At 41.6% G+C, this 27731-nt stretch overlaps 1 protein-coding gene across 7 annotated transcripts in view; it reads right to left on the minus strand.

The window, feature by feature from the left end:
* Window positions 1-20460, minus strand: part of PPP2R1B (protein phosphatase 2 scaffold subunit Abeta) — a 36030-nt gene extending 15570 nt beyond the window's left edge. For 3 of the 7 annotated variants that reach the window (XM_055547943.1, XM_055547944.1, XM_055547946.1), the window contains exons 1-13: window positions 20292-20459; window positions 19334-19424; window positions 18826-18926; window positions 15402-15634; window positions 14965-15112; window positions 10452-10607; window positions 9674-9788; window positions 9185-9255; window positions 8694-8828; window positions 7798-7971; window positions 4759-4819; window positions 616-770; window positions 118-260 (exon numbers count right to left, since the gene is read on the minus strand). In XM_055547943.1, the coding sequence (XP_055403918.1) occupies window positions 118-260; window positions 616-770; window positions 4759-4819; window positions 7798-7971; window positions 8694-8828; window positions 9185-9255; window positions 9674-9788; window positions 10452-10607; window positions 14965-15112; window positions 15402-15634; window positions 18826-18926; window positions 19334-19424; window positions 20292-20405 (1697 nt within the window). In that variant the 5' untranslated portion in view covers window positions 20406-20459. Of the gene's footprint in view, window positions 1-117; window positions 261-615; window positions 771-4758; window positions 4820-7797; window positions 7972-8693; window positions 8829-9184; window positions 9256-9673; window positions 9789-10451; window positions 10608-14964; window positions 15113-15401; window positions 15635-18825; window positions 18927-19333; window positions 19425-20291 lie in introns of those variants that run through there. The other 4 variants (XM_055547948.1, XM_055547947.1, XM_055547949.1 and 1 more) reach the window with 4 other exon arrangements.
* Between the last annotated feature and the right edge of the window lie 7271 nt (window positions 20461-27731).

A 27731-nucleotide genomic window follows, 5' to 3' on the forward strand; every position in this document is an offset into this window, starting at 1 on the left:
TAACCTAAACCACATCTTAGGTGATGTGAAAATCACCAAATCTAGTTATAGCTATTTCTGCCTACATGGGGTGAAAATTTAAATCTACTTTTTAAAAAAGAATATTAAAAATCTTACTCGGTATCTAGAATTGGTCCAATTTTCTGTAGAGATTTGGCCACATTGAAACGGACATTTGCTACTTGGTCTCCTGCCATTCTCAATACAATCGGCAGCATTTGCTTAGTGGTTATTTCCTGACCACAGGCTTCAGACAGTGCCTTGAAAAAGAAATAAGACAGCACATTAAAAAACACCTTTTTTAAAAAAAGTATCCCCAAATCTAAAGAGATAAGAAAGTAACTGGCCACCAGAAAATGTTTCTAGTGTGAGCATGTGATGAAAGATAAAATGCAGAACAGAATCCCAGAATTAGACCAGAATTCAAAACTGACTTGACTATAGAGTTTTACACAAATTTAAAAACTGACAGTTTTCTCTCATCTCCTAAATATCCAACTTAATCAGTAGTAAGATATAGTCCAAACAGAGGACAACATATTCAGGATTCAGAAATACGGTCCTAAATAACTGGTTTAACACCAGAGCTTAACAAAACAGCTACGTAATACTTACATTAATGCAGAATAAAGTGGTCATTCTATGCAAGTAATTGGGATCATTCGCCATTACTAACACTTTGGGAACGATGGTATTTTGTGCCCACTCTGTACCAAACTTCTGAACTAGTTTCATGAGGTTACTGGTGGCAGCTTCCCGGATGGCATACACTGCAGAAGAGGTGAAGAAGATATTGTCGTGCTGCTCACATCACGAGCATAACCTAGTTTACTTTTCCTTACGCCATCGTCAAAGGTGGGCCAAAAATAAAACTCTGTAAACACTCCAAATTTAGTCAGACTGCAATGGCAAGCATGCTCAGCTATGACTTCTAATATGCTGATGTGGTCTGACTATAGTTTCAAAATGTCCAAGGAAAAGGGAAGTAAGAAGCTCATTACAGGCATCATTAATTAGCAAATATGAGTGCCAACTATGTGCTATGTCACAGAAAGAATGCATAAGTTACTTGCCCCCAAAGACCACATACTCAAGCACAGAAGTGAAAAATAATGCGTTCTGAGAAGTCGTGGGGTCTAAGACGCATTATAATAAAGCATGCAATAGTAAAGACCCTGAGGGCTGTAGGAGTTTAGAGGACAGAGAACAGGGAGGTCTGGGAAGGCTGTGGGAAATACAGGCCTTGTACTGGGCCTTAAAAATTATGGAGGATTTGTCTAAGTGGAGAGAAGAGGGGAGGAATTCCTAGAAAGGACAAAAAAAGTTACCCAGGGCACAAAGGAAAAAACTGAAATCTGTGAGACTGTAAGGTTGAACAGTTAGGGTGGAGCCAGACCGAGCTTCATGAAAGCTAAATTTAGACTGTAAGGGAACCAATGATGGGTTTTTAAAGCAAAGATGTGGCCGTATAACCAATGTGGTATTTTAGCAAGATTATGCCAGCAGCAGCAAGAACAGCTGAGAGAACGACAGCGAGGAGGCTATTCAGAGGCCACTGTCGTCTACACAACAGCAAATAAAAACTTGAGACTGACTTGCCTTTTTTCCCCTTAAAAATGTTTCTGTTGAGGCAACACGTCAAATGCCTTCTGTGAATATACCTGCCTGCTTTAATCTCGTAATTCCCTACAAGGTCATTTAGCAAAGACATCATAAATCTAGATAATAAAGGCCTGAGCCACAATCTTCTCAACAACTAGTTACTACATACAGCGGCCAACGAAGACAGGTGCGGCAACGCTTCATCTTACACGTCCAATACACTCAAAATTTGGCCTTAGGTAACAGGGGAGAGGTCAGTACTGACTCCTTCTTCTACCCCTCCATCCAGGTGCGCCCAAGGCTCCCGGCTGACAGCTGGGGAGTGACAGGCACCCAGGCCACAGCTCTGAGCCCGGACAGCTGACACACGGCTCCCAGCCAGGAAACGGCCGCTTCTTCCCAGGCCACAGAGCCTCTCGGGCGCCACCACTGGTGAGCACAGGCCAGACACTTTAACAAGGGGCTAGATTATTACCAACGTGCAACCTGACCAGAGCATGTGGGAGAGGCAACCTGCCAGCAATATTCAGCAGCACTCTCGAAGGAACACGCTCAAGTCACCTGTTCCACTCGTAACAAAAACTCCCTCCCTTCACCAGCAGTCTTTGTTTTGAGCACACCGTCCCCCACCAACTTCTTCCCATCTGTGTCTTCTCCCCTCATTGTTTTTTTATTTGCTTGAAATTCTTCTCATCCTAATGCCATTGCCATAGGGAAGCGATCTCACTGCCAGAGTAACCAGAGACGAGAGCTCGGCCTTGACCCAGACCTTAACTGCACTCAACTCCACTTGGCCAGACGCCTACTATGTTCTTGGCTCCTCTCAATTCTGCTGTGAAAAGAATGCAAACAAACCACTCCACGGTTCTGCCTCTCCTCTCTGCTTGTTTTGTCTCTCTCCCTCTTTGTTCCCTCTCCCCGCAAGGTCTGGCTGATGTGCAATGTTCCTCTGAATTTCTAACACACTCTATATGTGGTTATTACTAACTTTGGTACTTTTTCCTTCCTCCTATAAAAAATAAATTCCCCTTCTAAATTCCTCTCTCTGATCAACACTATCCACTCAACCATGGGAAAAGAGGGTAAGTGATACTGTCTTGCTTCTAGTTCTCTGTACTTTTTCACAAAATCCTCTTAGTACTTTAATAAGCAAAAAAAGTTTCTAAAAATTTAACAGATCACTGATCACTACATGGCAGTTATCTAAAATGCAAAACAAAACCTCCAACAATTTCAGAGCTGACATTTCATTGGTTCAAAGAATGCTTGCAAAGGCCACTTAAGTATGCTGCTGCAGAAAAAGACACAAGGGTCTCTTCTGCTCCTAAACTGGAAGACAAAAAATCAGAGAAAAAAGAAAGCATTAATTAACCTGCATTGACAGGTGAATTCTATATAGAAAAGATGTCAGGAATTCAATTCTTTGTGGAACATCAGGATTTTAAAAGTATGTCAAAATTAAGTGTAGAATACTAGCTTTCAAAGAAAGTATGGACCAATCTGCTGGGACTCACTAACATTAATATTTATCAGAAATAATATGAACACTTTATTTCTAAAAAGAGAAGACTATCTTTCCTATGATTTCACCAAACCTTAGTTTCATCTAAGAAAAAAAATGAAGCCTTACAGAGACAACTTTAGAGGACACGAAAAAGAGAAATAAAATCTTTGCAATCTAGTTTGAAAACAATGAGATTATCTACATTTACATGTCTTTACGAAATTTACGTTTTTTGAACCTCTCCTCTTCACTTTTTTAACCATATGATCCAACTGGCAACCCACTCCAGTAGTCTTGCCTGGAAAAATCCATGGATGGAGGAGCCTAGTAGGCTACAGTCCACGGAGTCGCAAAGAGTCGGACAAGACTGAGAGACTTCACTTTCACTTTCTTCAAAAAAAATCAGTTTGACAAGGACTGACATCTTGCAATGTGCGATGCTTCATCTGGGACGTCAGCATTTCTGTCCACTGATTCAGCTTCAGTTCAGCACAGTTATTTAACACCCACTACGCCAAGTCCTGTGCTTTACGCTGGAGGTATTCTTTTAAATCACTCAGGAGAGCTGGGTTTTTTCTTTTCGTTTGCTTGTTTTGACCCTTAAAACCACCTACCTGCAGAAGCAGACACAATATCCCCACTACTCCCAAAGGAGGGTCTCAGAGGCACCCTCAGAGATATGCTAAAGTATATAATAAGGTGCTGTGGAACTGAAGCAAGATACCCATCATAAGCACCAAAATATGGAACCAAAGCTCCCAGGACATTGTAAGTGCTCAGGGCCCTCATCTGCACAGATCTCAGACCACACGGGAGCTGCCAGGTCTGGACAGGAGGCTGACACTGGACCTCACTGGTACAGAGAGGTCCTCTCCAACCCATCACTGCCCAGCAGACAAGCAGACATCCAGACCTGAAACCTTGTTCAAAAGTCAACTGCTAACAAGTGAACATATCAAGTAGTTTTATATAAAACATCAACTGTGTATTTTGATAAGCAGCAGTTTCAGCTTTTATTTTTTAACACAGTATGTGGCACTAGAGGAAAAAGATTCTGTGATTGCTGAAATGAGTTATGCTATAAATGCACAGAAAAGATAGCGAGCCTCTCACCCAAACCAGAAACCGGGGCCCTCTCTATCCTAGGGGACAGGCGATGTCTTCCTTCCACGCCCTGACACCTTTGTTGCACCACTGCACACCTGCTTCTCTATGTCACCTCAGAGAAGCCCACGAGCCATTTCTTCGCCCAGGTCTTTCTTCTGACTCCAACCCCTATCCAACTCAGTCTACAGTGGCTGAAGACACAAAGATGGCAAAAGACGGTGGAACAGAAGAACTCTGAATAAGAAAGGAATGAGTATATGTATGAAAGAGGAAGGTTAAAAATAATATAATGGAAAGAGTGAGAAACAGAACAAAGAGATTGGTCAATGAAGAAAATAAAGTTTAAGATAGAAAAATTGGTAGAAAATAGGAATATCAAACTTTTGATCAGAACAAGCTCACTGGACTTTAATGAAAGACTGTCTTCATCACTACACTGGTAAAACAAAATATGGTCAGATTAGCGTTCCTTTCTGAAAAGGAAATACACAAACAAAATGGGATATATGCAAAAACACAGGACTCCCATTAACTTATTTACTTACCATGGTCCACAAGCCAGGCCATACATAAAGAATTCAGCTTTTCATCAAAGAAATCCACACCCTATGGATACAGAAGATTCCATTAATACATGTCTCCAAAGTTTAAAAATCAAGGTCTATTTATATTACACCAAAGTGACCTAAAAGCTAAAAAAATCACTTATTACCAAATAAGCTGAATTCATGGACCAGCCAGAAAAAAGAATACCATGAGGTCTGATTTACAAACTATAAAACTACTTTATTGGATAGAAATCATAAAGAAAAGGTAAATGAGATGGCCCAGGGACTGCTAAGTGGGAGAGAAGAGAGTGGCCCGGAACCAGACACTACACTGCAGAAAGAACGCAGCATGGACAGTCTGCCAAAAGATCTCTATGGAATATCTGTGAAAATCAGCCATCAGGAAAATACCAGTCAGAAATACTAATAATTCTCAAAATTTTCCCTTTTTGGTTAATATCTTTTTTTTTTTTTTGGTTAATATCTTAATAAATCCTTAAGGATAAAGAACTTGACATGAAGAAATAGACTCCTCCCTAATTAAAGAGAGCACCCTGGGATCCATGGGAGAAAGCAGAGAGAGAATAAGCAGGCACAAGACTACAGGTGAGGTGGACCCATCCCAGTTCTCCCCATCAACGGTGGCCACACCAGCACAGGCCGCAGACAAGCTCCTCAAGCTGGTTTACACAGACCTAGCACCGTGGACTTCACATCGTGTGGGAGATGGCCGTGAACTATGCCTTCCCCGCACCTCTCTCTTGATGCCTACATGTTCACACTCTTTAGCTTCTTTGGAACCTAAGAAGTTTCTGACCAGTGACCATATATTTTAAATAAAGAAATGTTATACAAATGCTTTCAAAATATAATAAAATGGCTTCATAATAATCGGTTATGAACCGGCTTTAGCATACATTTGGATTACTATGTCTGCTCTCAAAGATTTATTTTTCATTTCAGGTCATGGATTTCTTTGAGTCCTAATTAACTTTTATTTCCTGATTCTTGTGGTTTAGTCTTACATTTACTCATTATGGTCCATAAACCAGGCCATACATAAAGTCTTGAAGGAATTTTATAAACTGACTACCTGAAATAAAAGTCTTTATGGATTTTTAAAAAAAAATAAACTATATAATACTAACAGATGCTGAAACTGTATAACAAAATGCTTCTGACTGATGCATGCCACTCCTGCTAGACAAGCATGAAGTAAAGTCACCAAGTGTCTGTTTCCAAGGAACAGAGTTTGGTAAAAGAAACGGTACTGAAATCCACCCTCCCTTCTGGACAGTTACTTCAACCTTCAGCAAGCCAGTTAACCACTGCTGCTTTCCACTCTGAGTCATGACAGCCAACACTCAGGAACAGAAGACGACACTCAGTACTTGGGAATGGCAGGACAACTCTGGGAGACAGTGGAGGACAGAGGAGCCTGGCGTGCTGCAGTCTGTGGCCACAAAGAGTCGGACACAACTTAGCAACTGAACAGCAGCAACAGTGGGGAAAAAACCGAGAGGATGCCTTTGACCCCATTAGGTATCCTCTACTTTTTGAAAGTTCACTTTATATCACTTCACTTTTACAAAAGAGCTGTAAAAGAGTACATGTCTTCACTAACTGAAAGAAATCTAAATTGCATTTCTCCTTTAACGAAAAATGGTGAAAACAGTATTCAGTGTTCGTTTTGCAACAAGCCAATGAACCCTTAGACAGGCAGCAGCAAGCGTGGCACAGCCAAGCTCCTTCCCTGAGCACTGCACTCAACATCTCATTTCAGCATCAGGCGCCACTGCTCCAAACTGTCTGTGGGCATCTGTGCTTTCTCTAGATCTAGTTCATGTATCTGTTAGCAGGATGTGTCCTAAGGTAACTGCTTCTTTGCTTTACACCACCTTAAGCTTGCAAAAGCGCTCTTAGGGATGCTCTACTTTCAGACAGCGGGGAAACCTGAACACCGCTCTCTCTGGCATCTATTATGGAGAATGGGACACTTCAAGTTTTACAAAACATGATCCCACAGACATGCACAAGACACATTTCATAAACTAAGTACACCAAAACAACAATACAAATTCAGTAGTCCAAGAAAAGAAAAAATAAATCTCATATGCTATGATATGAAAGGAACAGAAGTGAAAGAGGAGAAACAAATTGCAGTAATACTGGCTATAAACTGACACATTATGCGCTTTCTCAAAAACTAGTCAAGTATTCATTTCTCTCAACAATCAACAAATGTTAGGTGCCTGATTAATGCCAGGCACCATGGGAGGCACTGGAAATAAAACACTGAACACAGCCCTGCCCAAAAAGATATCAGTTGTCTATCTCCTCATCTACATTTTAAGAGTTAATAGTGACGTGCAACCACCATGATGAGGGCACATCAAACTCAGAACTGACTAGGGCACCTACTGTAAAAGAAAGGAAAGGATGTGGCTATAAAACCCAACACTGAAATTTTAATTAACTTGTTATCAATAAAACTATGCATAAATCTCAAATAGTAACAGATAATGTGATAATACAAACTCTGGCCAAAATATTAGCATTATAAACTTCAACACTCCTTTTTCATATGGGGAGTCCTCAACTCCCTTTAACCAGAATGCAAGAAAAGTGGTAACCAGAGACAGTTGCTCAGAGTACAGGCAGAGAGGGAGGCTTCCCTGAGCAAAAGTCAAATCTCGAAACCATACTCCCCTTTCTTCTCAGATAAATATTCCTTAAGTCACAGAGTCATTAAGTATCACAAAATCTACGTGACATATACCAGGAAATTATATATTCTTCTACGGCTTTGCTTTCCAGATGGTGGGGAGGTGAAATGTGTTTTTATAGTACCTTTTTGTTAGATACAAATGCACTGATGAAAATGAAAACCATTCTACAGGCAACTGACAGAGACCATACTTTCTCATGCATCGAAATGAACATAACCACACGAGCCATGTGGGCCTCCTGCTGGCCCTGGTGAGTCTACTTCACTATGTGATGCTATCCTTGAGCTCACACGATGCCCACACTCACCAGCTGGCCTGCCAGCAGTGGCATATACTCGATGATGGCCAGCCGGACCCTCCACTTAGCATCTTCAGCCAGCTCCACTATGGCAGGAAGGAGTGACTGAGAGAGCTGCCGGATTCCAATCACTTCATTTACACAATCCAAATTGGAGATGATATTCAAACGAACTTCAGGACACTGCAAATACACAAGAGCAGAAAAAGCACATATAAAGATCAAGTTCTCGATCGATATTCTCCTACCACCATGATGAGCAAATAAATTTTAAAATGAGAAAGTTACTTGGGTGAAAAAACTATTGTCTTGGAAGACATACTTAATACCGAGTACACAAATAATTCAAAGTGCATAATTTAGTTGACTTAAAACTCTCAATGAAAAGTCTATAGAAATGTAAAGAGCACATAAGCTATGAAATCAAATTACATATATTCAAATCCCATATCGACCACAGCTGAGACTTCAGGTAGGTTATTTTACCTCTGTGCCTCACCTTCTTCATCTGTAAAATGGGAGTAATAGTTAAGACCAACCCCCAAAAATAAGATTGCTGTGAAAATTACACATAATAATAACACATGCAAAGCACTGATGATCACGCCTGGCAAACAGGGTAATTTTTATAATATTATATCTAAATTTAAATGAGACTTTTCAAATAAAGACCCATTAAGTTTAAAGAGAAGAAAAAAACAATGAATATAATCAGGAATTAGGCAGAGAAGATGGACAGACATTTTTACATCTGTATCAGTGGCCCATTTTCTCGGGAACTTGTAACTCCATGCCCAAATACCATCAATGGTTTAAAATAAGTTACTTTTTCAGTGACACCCCAAACAAAAATCAAACCAAATCACCGACTATCAAAAGACAACAAAATTTATAGCCAGACTCACCTCATCCTTTAACTGAGCTAAAAAGAGAGGTAGAAGATGTTCAATGGTATTCTCTTTGCCCAAAATGGTAGACAATCCCATAATTACAGACGCTAGAGCCGACTTGACATGTTGATTTGTATCAGATACTAATTCCTAGAATAAGTCAAAATTAAAAGCCTTTAGTTTTTTTGAAAGACAACAGAAACTTCCATATGATTTCCCAAGGAATTTTAAAAGACATTACTCTTTCAATACTGATTAGTCAATAAAGTTTCCTCAGACCATCTGTCAGATAAAATAAACCTATGCAAAAAAGAGCATTTTGTACTTACAAAATAGTAGTAAGTAATAAACAAGAGTGTCACACATTAATATAACTGTCCCATTCATCCCTGGTCCACGTTTAAACCCAAAGAGCTTTAAGGTAATACAAACAAAAATTGAGGTCAGGGTTACCTTCACAAAGATAAACTAAAGTGAAACAAAAAATAAACTAAAGTTAGGTTTACCTTTATATAGGGCAGAATTTGATTCATAATTATGGTCTCTCTACCTTCCACAGGCAAGTTCTCACAAAGTTCTAAAATATATAAAGAGAAAGAAAAAAAAAATGTTTATGTAGAGCCATTTACAAGGAGCCAAATGAAGAAATTTAACCAGATTTATCAAGTTTCAAGTTAAATCAAATCATACGTTTAAGCAAATAAGTTCCAAGGAAGAAAAATGGCTACTTTTAAATGCACTTTTTGGTCAATCTATATGCCACTGTGTACCACACCAATCCAATCTGGATTGGATTTTTTTTTTTTTAAACAGAAGCTATTTGGTTTTAAATATATAAGGGAGTAGCTTTATATGACAATGTTAACATTTCAACACATTAAAATCATCTCTATTTATCTGAAAACATAATCTAAGACAAAAAAATATTACAAAATTCACTGACATAAAAAAATGCACCCAAGTGATCTAGTTACAACATAAACTGACACCTTAACCTTTTACTTTATGGGCAGCAGCTGCTCGGACTTCAGCTTCACAGTCTTTGAGTAGGTTCTGAAAAGCGGGGATGAGGTCATTTAGGGCGATTTTGGGACCCACAGCTTTCTGGAGCTATAAAAGAATTTGTACAGGTTTTAATGTACTCTAATCAAAATAACTTAACAAGCACAGTGCAATCGTCAAGTATAGACAGTCCCCAACTTATGATTGTTCAACTTAAGATTCTTCAACTTTAGGATGTTGTGAAAGCAATAGACGTTGCCTAGAAGCCAAATCTCACGTTTTGAATTTTGATCCTTTCCTGGGCTAGTGCTATGTAGCACCACCCGCCGTGATGCTGGGCAGAGCGGGGAGGCCAGAGCTTCCTGTCAGCCATGGAATCACAAGGGGGAACAGCCGATACACTTAAAACCACTCTGTTTTTCATTTTAAGTACCAGTAGTGAATAAATTACATGAGCTATTGCACATTTTATTATAAAACAGGTTTTCTGTTAGAGTACTCTGCCTAACTGTAGGCTAATGCAAGTGTTCTTTAAAAGTTTAAAGTAGGCGAGGCTAAGCTATACTGTTCAGCAGGTTAGGTCCATTAAATGCACTTTCAACTGCAATGGGTTTCTCAGGACATAACCTCATCATGAGTCTAGAAGGTCTATGTATATTTTTGCCTCAAGCACTTCCAATTCAGAAACTTTTAGTTATGACAGCAAATCTGTGGGCTTCTGGGGGGTTTCTTCCTTTTAGTACTTAAAAAATGTCAGCGCACTAATTTTACCTCTGAAAATTTGTCAGCTACCATATAGCGAACTCGCCAAGATTTATCTTCTGCTGCTTGTCGAAGTGTAGGCATCACCAAAGCCTCAATGTCCTCCTGAGACAGTAACTGGGCGATACTGACGCAGGCTTCCACAGCTAGCAGGCGCACTGAATCCTAATGAACAAAATTCCTTTCTGTTAGTCAGACAGTATTTTCTGAGAGCCATGAGGCAGTGTGTGGTTGCGGTAGTGCTTGGGTGTCCTTAAAAAAAAAAAACCACATTATAAGCAGTTCATGTCTTTATGTCTTGAAATAGCTGTTCCCTTTGCCTGAAATAGCAGGCATGTCAAAGCCATAAAGGCAGAAATGACCGTTCTCTGAGTGAACAGCAAAGTTAACGACGTTGGTTAGAATACAGACTTTTTCCTAAGGAAAATGAAATAAAAACATAAAGATTATGTGAAAAAAGAACATTTTAATGATGTCTCTAAATCCTCACTCTTAAGAAGCTGAGCAATAAAAATGAAAACCATGCTTGTACCAGTTGTTTATAGAAGATCAGAACAGAGGAAGAGAAAGGGGGTACGGGTAGGCGAGTTACTTAGGAAGCTCAGTTTTCAAAACACTCAGTTTAGGATGGCAATAATGCGAGTTTAGGCATGAGATAATGACTCGGAAAAATACACAGAAAAACAAAATTTTTAAGTAATTTTTAAAAAACATTAAATTTAAATGCTGATGATCAAGGACAGAATAACTTTTGAGATAGCCAACCCTAGAAAACCCAGCAGAAAAAATTAGAAAGTTAAGGGATTAATGAACTCAACTTCCCAAATGTAAACTGCCAAGTATCAACCTAGTATCTATATATCCTTTGTAAAAGTAGTAATATACAAATAGACAGATCAGTGAAAAATTAGGAATTGAGACTATAGATTGGGGAATCATATTAGTAGGAAGTGAAAATATATAAACATCTGAGCCCCCAGATGAAACGTCAAAAACTCTAAGAGTATGTAACATACTTACACGTGTGTATCTGTGCACACGCATGCACACAAGAGGCAACAGTGCCTCCAACTTTCCAAATATTATAAATTTTAAAAATTACAGATCAACAATACCTACTACACGCCCAAGACACTCACTACTCTATCTAAATGAACAGGCTAAAAAAGGCAGAACTGTACCTTTGGTAGTGGTCATACAGCTATTTTCAGATTCCAGAAACTATGCTGAATCAAGGAGCTACTATCACCGATGTAAATACATACCCATCAATACTTTCTCAACTAATCAACTACTTTTCTCTCAGAACTCCTGATTTTCTTCCCTGTATCTGCTACTCCCAGAATCTTCTCCATCTTAGCAGTGACAGCAGTATCCACCCAGTTTCTCAAGTAAAATCAAGAAACCTTGATATGCCTCTTCCCTTCTTCCAATTCAATCACAGTTCTACGGACTACCTCCAAACCGATCACAGATTCTTTCCATCTTCACCATGCCACCCTAGTTCACCACTGTCTCTTGTCAGGATTATTGTGAAAGTCTCCTAAGTTGTCTTGTTCTTATTCTCACCCTCCACCTTACAATTTAGTTTTCCACCTAGAAGCCAGAACAATCTTTTAAAACTTTAAATGACATCAAATTACATCCCTGATTAAAATCTTGGTGTGTTCTCATTACACCTAGAAAAGAAAACCCAAACTCAACACCCTGTTTATAGGTCCCCCACAATCTGGGCCCTGATTACCTTATCCAAATTCCTATCAGAGTCCTTTTCACCCACTATGTTCCAACCACAGGATCTTTATATATACTAAATGTCCTCTCCTCTCGGAATTCTCTTTTCCTAGAGCTCTGACACACTAGGAAAGGGCGTGGCTGGCATTTTTTTGTTCAAGTTTCAGTTTATGCCACCTCTTCATGGCCCTTCTCTGACTAACCAGTCTAAAAGAATGCCTATAATCATGCCCCACCACTATGTTACCCTACCCGATTTCCATCAGTTTTTACATTTATTTGGCTGCACTGGGGTCTTAGTTGCAGCATGTAGGATCTTTTGATACAGTGCACCAACTCTCTAGTTGTAGCACAAGGGCTTGGCAGTTGTAGCATGAAGGCTTAGCTGCTTCACAGCTGATCCAAGCATGTTGGATCTTAGTTCCTTGACCAAGGATCAAATCTATGTCCCCTGAATTACAAGGCAGGTTCCCAACCACCAGGGAAGTCCCCCTCCATCATCGTTTTGATCCCTAATATTTTGTTTATCTGTTTATTGTGCTTTCTTTCATTAAAATATAAACTGCGTGACAGCATGGTCCCTCATGTAACACTGAAAGCCAGCATGAAGAACAGTGCCTGATTCACAGAAGGTTCTCAATAAATATTTTCTCAACGAATGACTAAGAAAGGAGCAGCAATTCTATTAGTGGTCACAGTGAACATACACACACGTATGTTACAACTAAACAAATAATTCTTTCAGCCTCCATTGCTGTTAATACCACAACCAGACATGCCTCTTGATGAAAAGCAGCCTCCATCTAACAAAGTGATCTTATTGCCCCAAAATATCAAACCAGCTCTCATTAAGCCTCTAGATCAGGGCCGAGGCAAATACTGGCCAAATACGGAAAGCAGCTAGTTTCTGTAAATAGCATTTTCCTGGAACAGCACCATGCCCGTTAGTTTGCATACTGCAGTGTGTGACACCCAACAGCAGAGCTCTGTAGTTAGAACAGAGACTGCCCGGTCCACAAAGCCTAAAACACTTACTATTGGGCCCTTTACAGAAAAAATTCACAAATCTCCACTCTAGATTCAACTACCAATTTTGCAGGACAAAAGAAAACACTGAGTTAAACCATGGGAAATGTAATCAACACAATCTCAAATGAGGATTCTAAACCTGTGCTCTCCAACGTGACAGCCAGTAGCCTACTTACTACCTACTTCTGAGTACCTGGAATGTAACTAGCACCACACACTCTAATGGTAGTTACTCTGGATATACTGGGTTAAAAAATACATTATTGAAATCAATTTCACCTGCTTTTCACTTTGTAAACTATGGCTACTGTGAAACTTAACAGGTAGCTTACATTGTATTTCTGTTGAACAGTGTTGTTTTAAACCATACTTTATGAATAGTAAAAATGCAAAGAAAAGTAAGGAGGGGGTTACCACAAAAATCAAGATAGAGTGTTACAGTCTTAAGGGGGTAGGGAGTAGGAACTTCGAGGGGTATTTGGGTGGCAGATCATGCTGGGCTTCCTGGATGATGGCTATCAAAGTTCTGGCTCCTTTCATAGATGAAAGTTATAGGATAACATGCCTTGTAATACTTAAGATGCATATTCACTTTGTACTACTTTGTATATATTATTTTAATTAATTTTAAAAATTATTTTGAAAAATTTATCATCTTCAGATCTAGAATCTGAACATGAGACTCAAGGTATGTATCTGCTGCTCTGGATCCTGTACACATACAGTGATCCGAGGCCAGGAACTAGGTAAATTGTTCTTCTAGAGTCCAGGAACTCTGGGGGCTGATTCTCCAAAGCACCATACAGAAGAGCACTACAGCTTAGCAGTGAAGGTCACAACTCTGGAGCTAAGCTGCAGACTCAAGTCCACACTCCAACACTGCTCACTATGCAACCATGAGCAATTTACTCCAATTTCCTGTGCCTGTTTCCGAATACGTAAAATGGAAGTAATGACCTCATGGGGCTGTTGTAAGGGCTGAATTACTTCACATGTGTAAACCACTTAAAACAGACTGAAAAAGATTCATTTGGGTGCTTACTAGTGTATCATTATTGCTTTTTGTTGTTATTTAGTCGCTAAGTTGTGTCTCACTCTTTTGGGACCCCGTGGACTGCAGCCTGCCAGTCTCCTCTCCCATGAGATTTCCCAGGCAAGAATGAACACCAGAGTGGGTTGCCATTTCCTTCTCCAGAGGATCTTCCCAAACCAAGGACTGAACCCACGTCTCCTGCATTGGCAGATGGATTCTTTACCACTGAGTCACAGGGAAACCCATTATTATTGCTAATTTCTACGTTTATGAGATGGAGATCCTTGGATTTATAACTGCCCTCATGCAAAGTTATCCTATACACTCATACAGAGGATGCAGAGGGTCAAAGAGCTTTCCCAATACATGCTATACTTTTTTATCTGAAAGCCAAAAATTCCAGGAAACATTACTGTCCCACAATAATTCAGCCTGCAGTACCCAAAGGTACAGTTACTCTTTAATGTGGCTCTGGTCTTTCTTCCTAATTATGGCTTCCAATTCCTCGACTCCCCTTCAACAGCTGCTAAATGGAAAAGAAAATCACGGTTTGGCTAAGAAAGAATTATAAGGACACTGGGATGGGTAATCTTAAACTTTAGCCAGGCCAGAATTAAGTAATAATTCTGAAAAAAAATAATCCTAACATGAGAACCAAAACATCCAAAGAAATTCTTCAAATGTAAGAGCATATTTGTGTACTTTAATTACTAAGAGTTAACCTACCTGTTCATCTGAAGCTAGATTAGTGAATAAAGGAACAATTTCACTTTTCACACTGTCTAATTCCAAAACTTTTGCAAATTCACCCAATTTGGAAGCAGCAGCACGGCGTACCATTGGTGTGTCATCTGAGCACAAGGATCGGAAGTACCTGCAGCAAATAAAATAATGAAGGTATTTCCTGTTACATGCCACTGATTAAGCATGCCCCCAACACACACAGGAATTTCAGAGGTTTTCTTCTACAAATATCAGGCATTAGACTTCTACTCATAGAAGTCACAAAGGAAAACCCACTGGTATGTCACTTGGACACTGGGAACTGCTCTCATCAGTCTGACTACCCTGATACCAGCCACTCACTGCTAACAGGGTACTGTGTATCCTGTCAGCTGTGAGCTCCCAATAACCCTGAATAACTAAAAAATACCATATCTTACTGTCTAATTTCTCCTTTGACAGCAACGGAAGCCCTGGGATAGCAAACGCTGAACAAACCACATGCGGATGTGCGAGAGGTGAACCAATCCCCACTCGCTAAGCGCTTCACCAGAGGTACGAAGTGAGCCTCCAGGGCCACTGGCGTGTGCTCCTGCGAGATCTGCCTCAGGGACTCCACAGCCTTGTCTCGAACCACAGTCTCTTCCACAGTTGCCAGGCTTTCCAGAGGAGGCTGCATAGACCAAAATGGAAAATCAGAGAGAGAACTTACTCAACCAGGTTAGATACGGATTATCACCTTTTAAAGTGACTGGAGGGAGGTGGGACAAGTAACCAGAATGTTAGCTACATCACACCAAACGGTTACTTTCAGTTCACACGGTGATGGCATATGCTGTGCCCAACCTGAAGACACGATTTCTGTAGGACAGCCAAGATTTCATGTCCCAGATGGCAATTCCCAGATGGTGTCTACGAATGACACGGTGGAAGAGACCTGACACAATATTAATATCACTGTGAGCTGAATCACTCGACTTAAAAGCTGTGTAGCCAAAGTTGACAGAACCATGTATACTTCCTCAAGAGTGAGTGCAGAAACATGACCACCTCTGGGCACCACAATACATGAGGACCCCGCATCAGGACACTGAGGCATGGCGCCCGGAGTATCATTCTACCGTTCCTGGAGGTGGAAGCTACCTCTGTCAGTTCACTCCACACCACTGCCTTTTCCAAACTATTAAAGGCTGAGTGCAAAATTACTTTTCTTAGAATGCTTCCAGAATTTTTCCATGAGCCAGACACAGAGCGGGACTTTATGAAAGAACAATTAAGTGAAAGGTACAGAGACAGTAGGAAACCTTGCCTGCAGCTTTAGAAACAGGAGAGACCAAAGGGGTTGGCCCTGACTAGGATCAGTGAGCGAGTGCAGCACAGCCCAGGGAAAAGTGCAGAGGCTGATTCTCTCAACTGCTGCTCTTGGTTTGTACCCGGTCCAGGCAGATTCAGGATACACCGTGAAGTGCCAACGTTATAGACAAAAGCCACATGTAGAACTGACCAGGAGAGTGAAACAGAATTGTGAGTCAAAGGAAACAAGGGTGTCTACATAATACATTTCAAAAATTATTTGATACAAGATACTCAGCTTTCCTAAGAGAAATTTCAGAAGCCCTCTGAAAAGACACTGTTTTCTTAAAAGCAAAAGCCTTTCATGATCTGTCCACTGCCTTCTCTGATCTCCTCTCATGCAGTATCATTGATAATCTCTATCACTACTACAGAAGAGCAAGCTCCTGTCTCTTGATTGAAACTTGGCCTATTTCTCCATGACCTTTTCCTACAGCCCTGGGACCACCACTTCCGCCTACTCTAGCACCAACACTTTATACTCTTGCAATCAACCGGTTTCACACTTCCAAGGCTCCTAAACTCTTTCTTTTAAAATGATATTTACTTTTATATTCTAGCACTGAGGAGAGGGAAGAAATAAGGCCATGATTTCTTTGCGCTAGTTTACTTTGGGGGGGGTGTCTTTTGACTTTTCTTCTTAATTTTTTAAAGATTTACTTTATTCAAGTACAGTGGTCTTACAATGTTATGTTAATTTCTGTTGTACAGCAAATGGATTCAGTTACACATATACATTCTTTTCCATTATCGTTTTATCACAGGACATTGAATACAGTTTTATATTCTAATGGAGGAAGACAACAACTCATCAGGACAATAACTAGATGGTGTTGAATGTTCCGTAAAGAGAACAGGGGGAATTCCGTGGAGGCCCGATGGTTAGGACTCTGTGCTTTCACTGCTGAGGACCAGGGTTCAACCCCTGGCTGGGGAACTAAGATCCCACAAGCTGTGTGGTGCAGCCAAAGAGGGGGTAAAAACAAGGCTGATGTGGTGAGGGATGACTGGGGAAGGAATTTCAGGTTGAGAGGTCAGGGAAGGCATTGCTGAGATGCATTAAAGCTGGCATCTAAATGATAAAGAGTCAGTCATAGGAAGCTCAAAAACACATGTTATTATAGGGACTATCCAGGGCAATAAGCTTGGTGTATTCAAAGAACAGAAGGAAGACTATTGTGAATGGAATGAGGTTATTAAGAGGGAACATGATATGAGATAAGCTCATAGGGGCAAATTTTATAAACTAAGGTACAAACTAAGGTAGAAATTATGAATTTTCTAAGAACCATGGCAGGGAGTGAGTGATCCATCTCTGGGTGAAGAGTGAACTAGAGTGGTGGGGCAGAAGGCATGAGTGGAAAGCAACTAGATTACTGCAATAATCTAGAGGAAAGACCATGTGGTCTAGAAAGATCAGTGGAAAGATGAGCTAAGTGGTAGTAGAGATGGAAGAAAGAGAACTAATTTGGAATACATGCAGAATCTACAGGAGTGATTGACGGATTAGATGTGTGAAGTGAGGGGAAACGGATTCAAGAATGTCTTCCAGGCTTTGGCTGTCCAACTAACTGGGTAGATGGTGATGCGATTTACTGCAATGGGACAACTAATTAGGATACATTTTTGGGGAAAAACTGCGTTCTGTTTCACACATATTAAATTTGAGATGCCTGTTTGACACCCAAGTAGAAAAATCATAGCAGATACATACAACACAGATATTTATATCTTTCTACATATATCTATATCTGAAGCTCCATGGAAAGGTCAGAGGTAAAGACAGAAGTCATGAGAGTCAGCAATATAATACAGCCAATATTGAAGCCCTGAAGCATACAACCCCATCATCCTGTGCAGCTGTGAAATTCCTAGTCATCTTTCACACCCTAGTTCAGACACTCTCTCCCAAGGACATCTTCCCTGATCACCCTGGGTTAATCCCTTTCTCTTTTATGTGCTTCAAATTTTTCCATCTAACACCACATAGTAATTACTTGTTGACACAAAAGGACAGAGGCCTTATTACACTCCCAATGCTCATCTTTAACATGAACATTGGAACTTCAGTGACTGATATAGAAGGTTCTCAGTAAATTTCAACTGAATTAAACTGAATTCATGAAATTCACAAAGAAGTCAGAATCAAAAGTTACACTTACAATTAAAGACAAAACTAATAAACATTTCCAAAGCCACAGCATTGTTAGATGAGAATTAAGATTTCCACTGTTAAGAGGGAAAAAAATCATGAACAGAAACAATCCAGCCCTTTTTCTCCTAACTGCTCAAGTAACAAGTCAGAAAAGATAAAGTTCCCACATTCACAACCAGAAAAAATAAGAAAGGTTGAGTCTAAAATGCCTACATTATTTGTTTTCTCAATAGCTAACCCTAAAGATCCATAAAAAGATCTTCATAAAAAAATGCTGCACTGTGCCTCCTATCATCACACAATGTACTATTTATACCGCAAAAGTTCTAGAAGGACAGCAGGCAGAATATACTCACCAGCAAACAGTGGGCAAAGTCAGGACCTCCCACCAGGCCAGTGAAATTTCCCAGCTGCTCAGCAAGAGCTAACAGTACCTCATCTTCATCATAAATTGTATCTGGAAATGACAAGAACCCAGTACTCATCAACAAGGATAGCTGGCCCAAAGCTGGACACTCACACAAAACTAGGAAGAGATTCCATGTGTAACTAGACGAGCTGTCGCCATCCTAACGGCCTTTTCCTCCTTCTCAATCAAGTGTCTTCATGGGTTTGTTTTACAGAAGGAACTAGAAATTCATAATCGCACATCAATTACTTTTCTATTAGCTGAATAGTTAATATCTGAATATGTCCAGCCACAACATTACAATATATGCTTTGCCCTGTTTCTTCACAGTAGAAACAACAGGCTCAGTTTAGTACTTACTAATGCTATGGGCAACAAATACAAAACAACAGTCCAAGTTTTGAAAGCCACTGGAAAACAGAAATGCCCAGGCCTTTCCTCAAACAGTCACATACCTGTAAGGAATGGCAGCAGTTCAGTTCGTGTCCTTTCTACTCCGAGTGCTAGAGCAATTGTTGATAATTTCTTAATACTATTGAGACGGAGCTTTGGAAAAAAAAAAAAAAAAGTAGAAAGAAGAATGAAGTAAAGAAGCAGTTGTGATTTAGACCAAAAGAGAGTAGCTGCAAACAGGTGAGGTAATGGCATACAGATAAGAAGGAAAAAAAAAAAACCTTTAATTTACACTTTATTCTATGAGGAACCTCAAAAACAAGAGAACACGCCTTCTTTAGCTAAAGTAAGATTTCTCAGGAGAAACCCTCTGACGGGCCCATTAAAGAAATGAAAGAAAATACAATATCCGGAAAAGCGAGACAATTTTAAAAAGAGAGAAATGTAGCAGTGGTAAAGCAGGTGAGATGGTTGAGTACCACCCCAGGCTTTTCAAAGACAAGTTCCATCAGAGCTGACATCCCGCCTCCTTTAGGTTAGTTTAGCCACCCCTCCACTCGAGCCGGGCCAGTTTCCAGCAGGCCGCGAGGAAGACAGTCATTCTCCTGCATTTCACAGGGCGCCTCGGCGTCCTGCAGCCCCTCGCGGCCCCGCGCCGCCCGCCTCCCGCTCGCCCCGCTACGGGCGCCGCCGGCCCCGGGCTGGACACGGCGTCCTCACCGCCCGGCCCAGAAAGGGCGCTCGGGCGGCAAGCCGGTTCCCCCACGAGCACCCAGGACCAGGTGGGACGCCGGGCCGCCGCCTCAGCGGGTCAGAACATGGCGTGCGGGGCAGGCTCCGGGGCCGCCGGGTCGAGCCACCAGAACCCCTCATGGGTCCCTCCCCTCCTCCCCGTCAAGTTTCAGCTCCGAGTCCCGGCTTTCTATCCCCGGGCCTCCCCGACCACTGGGGCCGGCTGGCCCCCTTCCCTACCACGCGCCCAGACAAGCCCGCGTCCGCTGCCGGGCGCGACTCCAATACCTGCACGTCCTCATTGCGGAGCTCGTCAATTAACACCGCGATGGGGTAGAGCGAATCGTCTCCATCTCCGCCGGCGGCCCCCGACCCGGTGGCAGACCCCGCCGCACCCGCCATGTTCTTCCTCCTCCGCCTCGACTCCGCCGCTCGCTGCGCGCCCTGGCCCCGCCCCACGCCCTGGCCCCGCCCCGCTCCCTGATAGGCGGGGCTAAGGCCGGAGCTCGGCGGGAGCCGAAGTCCGGGAACTGAGTGCCTGCAGAGCGGGTGGAGACCCCTGCCAGGTCCCTTTTTCCGGAGCTGTAGGTCTGAACTCCAAAAGACAGGTGGGCTTAGAAGGCGAAAGGAGCCCCCGTGTCCTTTTCCCAGGCGAAAGAAACAGGGGCAGGGATTCATCTTGCCGGTGCTGATCTGATGGCGTCGGGAACCTACCTGCGTGACCTGTGCTGTGCCCTCTTAGGACTCAGGGGACCAAGAGGATGCTTGAGGCCAGGAGGAAAAAAGACTTAGCGCCTCCCTCCCCCGACCTCATCCTGGCCCGGAGCCATTTGGGTCTCCATCCCTAATTTCCCCCGCTATATCCTCACGCTTCCACAAGCTTCCACAGAACCCCTCCACCCCTTCCTCCGGCATGTGCGCCAGAATTGTATCTGGCTCCTGCTCCGTAAGACAAATACCGCGGGCGGTGAGAGAAAATGAACAGTGCTATCCAAACTCCCCAGTCAATATTTTTTCCGCTTTCTCCATGCAAGCTGTTAAAAACATGCTGCTCTCTTGTTTTTGTGTTTCTTTTCAGTTTGGTACTGGAATGCTGCCTTCTGTTGTATTTTCTTTCTCTTATTTTTTAGGTCTTTAGCATGCTAGAAGTACAACAATCAAGCAAAACTAGGACAAGCTTTAATCCTTCCAAATTGGGTGAAGCGGCTACTTTGCTTGTACAAGAAAGGCTAACCTGACCTCTCTAGAACTCCAAGAGTCCTCAAAGGCAGCGGTGGGAGGAGGTCCGAGGGTATGAGAGTTCTTGCAAAGTTTAGTAGGAAGTTTCCATTTACCCTTGTGCAGGCAGCACGGAATAACTAGAATGTCCTCTTTTTTGTTTGTTTTGGACTATATGCTGCTTAGAGTGATCGCTACCTGTGGTGATCACAAGCTCTGCAATGGTAATTTTATATGTCTGATGAATAAAAAAGGAAAATTATCAATAAATGTAATTTCAGTTTAGTTCAGTCACTCAGTCGTGTCCGACTCCTTGCGACCCCATGAATCACAGCACAGACCAGGCCTCCCTGTCCATCACCAACTCCTGGAGTTCACTCAAACTCATGTCCATCCAGTGGGTGATGCCATCCAGCCATCTCATCCTCTGTCGTCTCCTTCTCCTGCCCCCAATCCCTCCCAGCATCGGGGTCTTTTCCAATGAGTCAACTCTTCGTGGCCAAAGTATTGGAGTTTCAGCTTCAGCATCAGTCCTTCCAATGAACACCCAGGACTGATCTCCTTTAGGATGGACTGGTTGGATCTCCTTGCAGTCCAAGGGACTCTCAAGAGTCTTCTCCAACACCACAGTTCAAAAGCATCAATTCTTCGGTGCTCAGCTTTCTTCACAGTCCAACTCTCACATCCATACATGACCACAGGAAAAACCATAGCCTTGACTAGACGGACCTTTGTTGGCAAAGTTATATCTCTGCTTTTCAATATACTATCTAGGGTGGTCATAACTTTCCTTCCAAGGAGTAAGTGTCTTTTAATTTCATGGCTGCAATCACCAGCTGCAGTGATTTTGGAGCCAAAAAAAAAAAAGTCTGACACCATTTCCACTGTTTCCCCATCAATTAATTTAGGGGACTTTAAAAAAATGGGGTTCTTGGAAGTAAACACAGTAGATAAGGCTTTTGATCGTAGTGTAAGTTTAGGAACCAGTGAATCTGGTTAATTTAGGCATTCTGGATTATTTGAATGACCACTTTACAACCTGGTATTGCCTTGGGATTTCAATACCTGCATTTGCATGTGTGTCTTAGTGGTGCTTTTACTATTCTGGGATCATGAGAAAAGAACAGAGGTGGATTTAAAATGACAATGTGTTTTCATGCACAAAATGAAAGCCAAACCACATCATAGACTGCATTGTCACAGTAGTTCTAACAGAAAAGTGGTGAGAAAATTGAGATAATATAGGTCACTTGGTGGTATAGGTATGTTGAACTCAAAAGAAGCTGAGCCTTCACAGGAATACCATAATCACAATACAAGGGATAATTTAGTCTCAGCAAAATACATCATCTGCCATGTTAAATTGCTATAATATTAGTTTGAATGGTATTAGTTTTATGATATCATTTGTATTTAACTTGCAAATTTATATTTTTTAGTTATATAAGAACTATAAATAAAAGATCATTATATTCTTACTTTATATTTGTACATTTAAGTAACACTGTAATAAAAATAAGTAAACAGAGTTTTCAAGATTTTCCAAGTACTATACAAGTTGGAAAAAAATAAAAAAGGTTTTTTGATTTAGTCCTCTAACCAAAAGACCAGAGAGGGGTTCCTGTTGACATGAGGAAGAGAAATCTATTCTCGTAAAAGTCTTCATCAGACTTCCCTGGCAATCCAGTGGTTAAGACTCTGGTCAGGGAACTGAGATCCTGTATGATGAAGCAGGCCAAAAAAAAAAAAAGTCAGAAATGATAAAGAAAGCAAGCACAGAAAGAAGCACATTAAGTCAGTTCCACATCATCTCTCAGGGCAGATATTAACTCAAGCTTAGACAAGCTTCAATATGCTAAATATAAAACCTAGTACACTGATGGATGCTAAGCTATTTTGTTTAAAACTCAAATACACTTTGCTTACCCAAGCACAATGATTTGGACACCTATGAAATAACTATGATTAAATATGAAATCACAAGCTGAGAAAATAGGCCCCAGAAGATTGCCTGGTTTGAGAGTCATCAATTCTGGACTTCAATTCCCACCTCTGTGGCTGACTCATCACGACTTACCCCTCCCTATGCCTCGGTTCGGCCTCCACCCCCTCACCCTCAATAAAATGGAGCTAACCATCTCTGACTCCCTTTCCAGCTACTGTGATTATGTGGGAATGAAACAGACAGTAAACATGGAGATGCTAGTAAATCCTTCAATAAAGAAAGTGATTAAAACAGATAGACCGCAGCAGAAAGAGCCTATTTCAAAAATTGGGTTGAAGGGAAACTGGAACTAAATCTAAGTCTTTTGGGGAGTGTGGTCCACTGACTACCTGAATTACCTAAAATGCTTGTTAAAAATGCAGATACCTGGCCTACATCCAGGATCTACTGAATGAGAACCCTTGAGAATGGGGCACATTTTTACCATGCCCCTTGGTGATTTTAATGTACACTGATATTCAAAAGTCATTGATTTGATAAGTTTATCCAGAAAAATCATTTCCAGGTCAACAAGGAAACATCTGCTCAGGAAGAGTCTGCTCAGGTAGCCTCTGGAAGCTACTCTGTCCAGAAAAAGCAAATGACAACTCCAGTTGCTCATGGCTAAACAGTTCTGTCCCTTCTGGTTGTGGGTTTTGCCAGTTAAACAGATCCCTCCTTTGCGGGATTCCTGGAAGCTAGCAAAGCACCACAAATCCAGTCCTGTGGCGCTGAGCTGTTTCCACACCCCCCTCTCCCCTCTGTTGCTCCCTCTGGTCTCCTTTCCCTGTCCCACACCCACCATAAGAAACTAGTGGCCCGGGAGCATCAGGGACAACCACTGAGATGAGACAGGATTGGAGGCAACCCCTGGGAAGCAGTGTGATATGCTCAGCACAAAAGCACTGAATTCGAACACCCACGTACAGTTCACTTATCCAGTCAAAGGAAGACAAGGTTAGACTTGTCAGTTCCTGGTCAGATGAAGCATGGAGAATGCTGAGAAGCACAAGCTGACGGGATCCAAAGCTCTGAGTGTCGCAATAGAAAAGGGTTAGTCCTAAGGAAGTCTGAATGATGTCGCCCTGTTCTCCTGTCTCTTACTTTACATTTACTAGGGTTGCATCTTCTGCAGAGCTCCACAAGTAAGCACTCCTTCAAGCGCTGATCTGTTCCAGAGTCACCCCACTGGGAGCAAAGGCTGAGTGCAGAGAGAGAATTGTGCATAGGAGGTACTCTCAGGGCAGACCCAGAAGAACCATTCTATGGAGAAGGCCATCGAGAAAGAGGTGGGTGGCTCAGTTCAGGCACAGAAAACCAGAGGCATATACAGATACTTTCCAACCCTCTTCATTTAGCAAGATGAACCTGGGAAACCGATTCCCAGGTCTTACTTAATTGATGGCAGAGTAGTAATTATCACCATAGCATTAATGACATTTCAAATTTATATTTATACAAAGAATGTCTTCATTCTGTGAGACTCAAATATTTGCCCCTCAACTCTTTTCTTCTTCTTTCTCTTTTTCCATTTTGTGGCAAAATTTTAAGCCCAACATTATGGATGGGACTACTTAGCAAAGAAAGAGACTTTACCTGGACTCGCACAGTGACTCAAAGAAGCTGAAGAACTCATAATCAGGGATGCTCACCATCATACCTTGCTTTATCCCCCAGCCCCACCATGCCACAGCTCACCGCTGTATGTAAAAGGTATTGGAGGACTTCTCTGGTGTCCAGAAGCTAAGACTCCATTCTACCAGTGCAGCAGGCATGAGTTCGATCCCTGGTGGAGACCCCATGTGCCATGCAGTGTGACCAAGAAAATAAACAATAAAAAGGTATTGGATTTCCACAGCAAATCTTTCTTTGAATTCTTGCGAAGAATATAATTCTTGGGAAGAGATGGTTCTGACTCAGGCCAGTCTATACAGTGGTTAAGACAGTACACAGTCAAGTCAGGAAGACCTTGATTGACATCCTCGCTCTATCAATTATTAATTATGTTCAGTTCAGTTCAGTTGCACAGTAGTGTCCAACTCTTCGCAACCCCTTGGACTGCAGCACACCAGGCCTCCCTGTTCATCACTAACTCCAGGAGTTTACTCAAACTCATGTCCATTGAGTCAGTGATACCATCCAACCATCTCATCCTCTGTCGTCCCCTTCTCCTCCTGCCTTCAATATTTCCCAGCATCAGGGTCTTTTCCAATGAGTCAGTTCTTCACATCAGGCGGCCAAAGTATTGGAGTTTAAGCTTCAGCGTCAGTCCTTTCAATAAACACCCAGGACTGATCTCCTTTAGGATGGACTGTTTGGATCTCCTTGCAGTCCAAGGGACTTTCAAGAATCTTCTCCAACACCATAGTTCAAAAGGATCAATTCTTCGGCACTCAGGTTTCTTTATAGTCCAACTCTCACATCCATACATGACTACTGGAAAAACCATAGCTTTGACTAGATGAACCTCTGTTGGCAAAGTAATGTCTCTGCTTTTGAATATGCTATCTAGGTTGGTCATAACTTTTCTTCCAAGGAGTAAGTGTCTTTTAATTTCATGGCTACAGTCATGATTTGCAGTGATTTTGGAGCCAACTAATTGTGTGACTTTGGGCAGATTACATACCCTCTCTGAACCTTCGTTTCTTCATCTGTAGAGTATGGTTGTAAACCTTACTTCTTGTGGTTGTTAAGATTAAATAATTAAGATGTAGTGCCTAGATTAGTATCTGACAAGATTAAGCCCTCAGAAATTTGCCATTAATAGTTATTATCTACTGAGGAAGCAGAAGCAGGAAAGAAAACATTCCAATCAGCTGAGCTTTGGCAACAAAGAGGACCCTTGTGAAAAGCTGATGAAATCTACATGGTTTAGAGTCAGATGACCTGATTCAAGGCCTTCCAGGAGGCTTTCTCATTGGTAAGGTAGAGACAGTGCTTATCTTACTTCTCTTTCAGGATTGTTTCAAGGAGTAAGATCCAGACTGTAAAGGACTTGCTAAATGGCAGGCATAACACAAATGTTGGCCGTTTTGTTTTTGACTTTCAGGGGCTCACTGAGTCCTTGAATCTGGTGCCCACACCAAACACATAATGAGAACATCTGGAGGCTTAAGTTCAAGGTCTGTTGTCACCCCAGTTTCCGAATAACAACAGTCAAAATGAGTACCTCCCTGACCACAAGGGTATATTTAAGATGCAACAAACCCTGTGATTGAGCAGGCATGGTGACCTTTCGCAAAAGTCTTAGGCCCCTGAGTCCTATTATTGCCCTAATATTCTAGGACAGACAGATGGGTATCTTGCCAGATGCTATACACAGTCCAACAAATACCCTTTGTTACAGTGTTAAGTGAAAAAGCAAGGAACACGGTGTTACTGAAACTGTAGTACACAGGGTACTTTGAACTGAAAATGTTTGGAAATAATAAATTGCTCCTAAATAGTTAATATTAAAATACCTTAAGATTTTTTTTAAAAAGCAATGTGTGTGTAGTATTATAACACATTATAATACTACACAGTGTGTGTAGTAGCTAACTATTTGTGTAAAATAGAATGAACACACATGTGCTTGTATGAGCATTTAAAAAAAAAAATTTTTTTTTTAAATCTCTAGGAGCACACACATGACTAACCACATTGGTTGATGGAGTATCTGGGAAACAGAAATATAAGGAGATTTCAGTTCAGTCACTCAGTTGAGTCTGACTCTTTGCGACCCCATGAATCGCAGCACGCCAGGCCTCCCTGTCCATCACCAACTCCCTGAGTTCACTCAAACCCATGTCCATCGAGTCAGTGATGCCATCCAGCCATCTCATCCTCTGTCATCCCCTTCTCCTCCTGCCCCCAATCCCTCTCAGCATCAGGGTCTTTTCCAATGAGTCAACTCTTCCCATGAGGTGGTCAAAGTACTGGAGTTTCAGCTTCAGCATCAGTTCTTCCAATGAACACCCAGGACTGATCTCCTTTAGGATGGACTGGTTGGATCTCTTTGCAGTCCAAGGGACTCTCAAGAGTCTTCTCCAACACCCCAGTTCAAAAGCATCAATTCTTTAGCGCTCAGCTTTCTTCATAGTCCAACTCTCACATCCATACATGACCACAGGAAAAGCCATAGCCTTGACTAGACAGACCTTTGTTGGCAAAGTAATGTCTCTGCTTTTGAATATGCTATCTAGGTTAGTCATAACTTTCCTTCCAGGGAGTAAGCATCTTAATTTCATGGCTGCAATCACCATCTGCAGTGATTTTGGAGCCCAAAAAAATAAAGTCTGACACTGTTTCCACTGTTTCCCCATCTATTTCCCATGAAGTGATGGGACCAGATGCCATGATCTTAGTTTTCTGAATGTTGAGCTTTAAGTCAACTTTTTCACTCTCCTCTTTCACCTTCATCAAGAGGCTTTTTAGTTCCTCTTCACTTTCTGCCATAAGGGTGGTGTCATCTGCATATCTGAGGTTATTCATATTTCTCCTGGCAATCTTGATTCCAGCTTGTGCTTCTTCCAGTCCAGCATTTC

The sequence above is a fragment of the Bubalus kerabau genome, chromosome 15 (assembly GCF_029407905.1).
Source record: "Bubalus kerabau isolate K-KA32 ecotype Philippines breed swamp buffalo chromosome 15, PCC_UOA_SB_1v2, whole genome shotgun sequence".
In the NCBI taxonomy this organism is placed as follows: domain Eukaryota; kingdom Metazoa; phylum Chordata; class Mammalia; order Artiodactyla; family Bovidae; genus Bubalus; species Bubalus kerabau.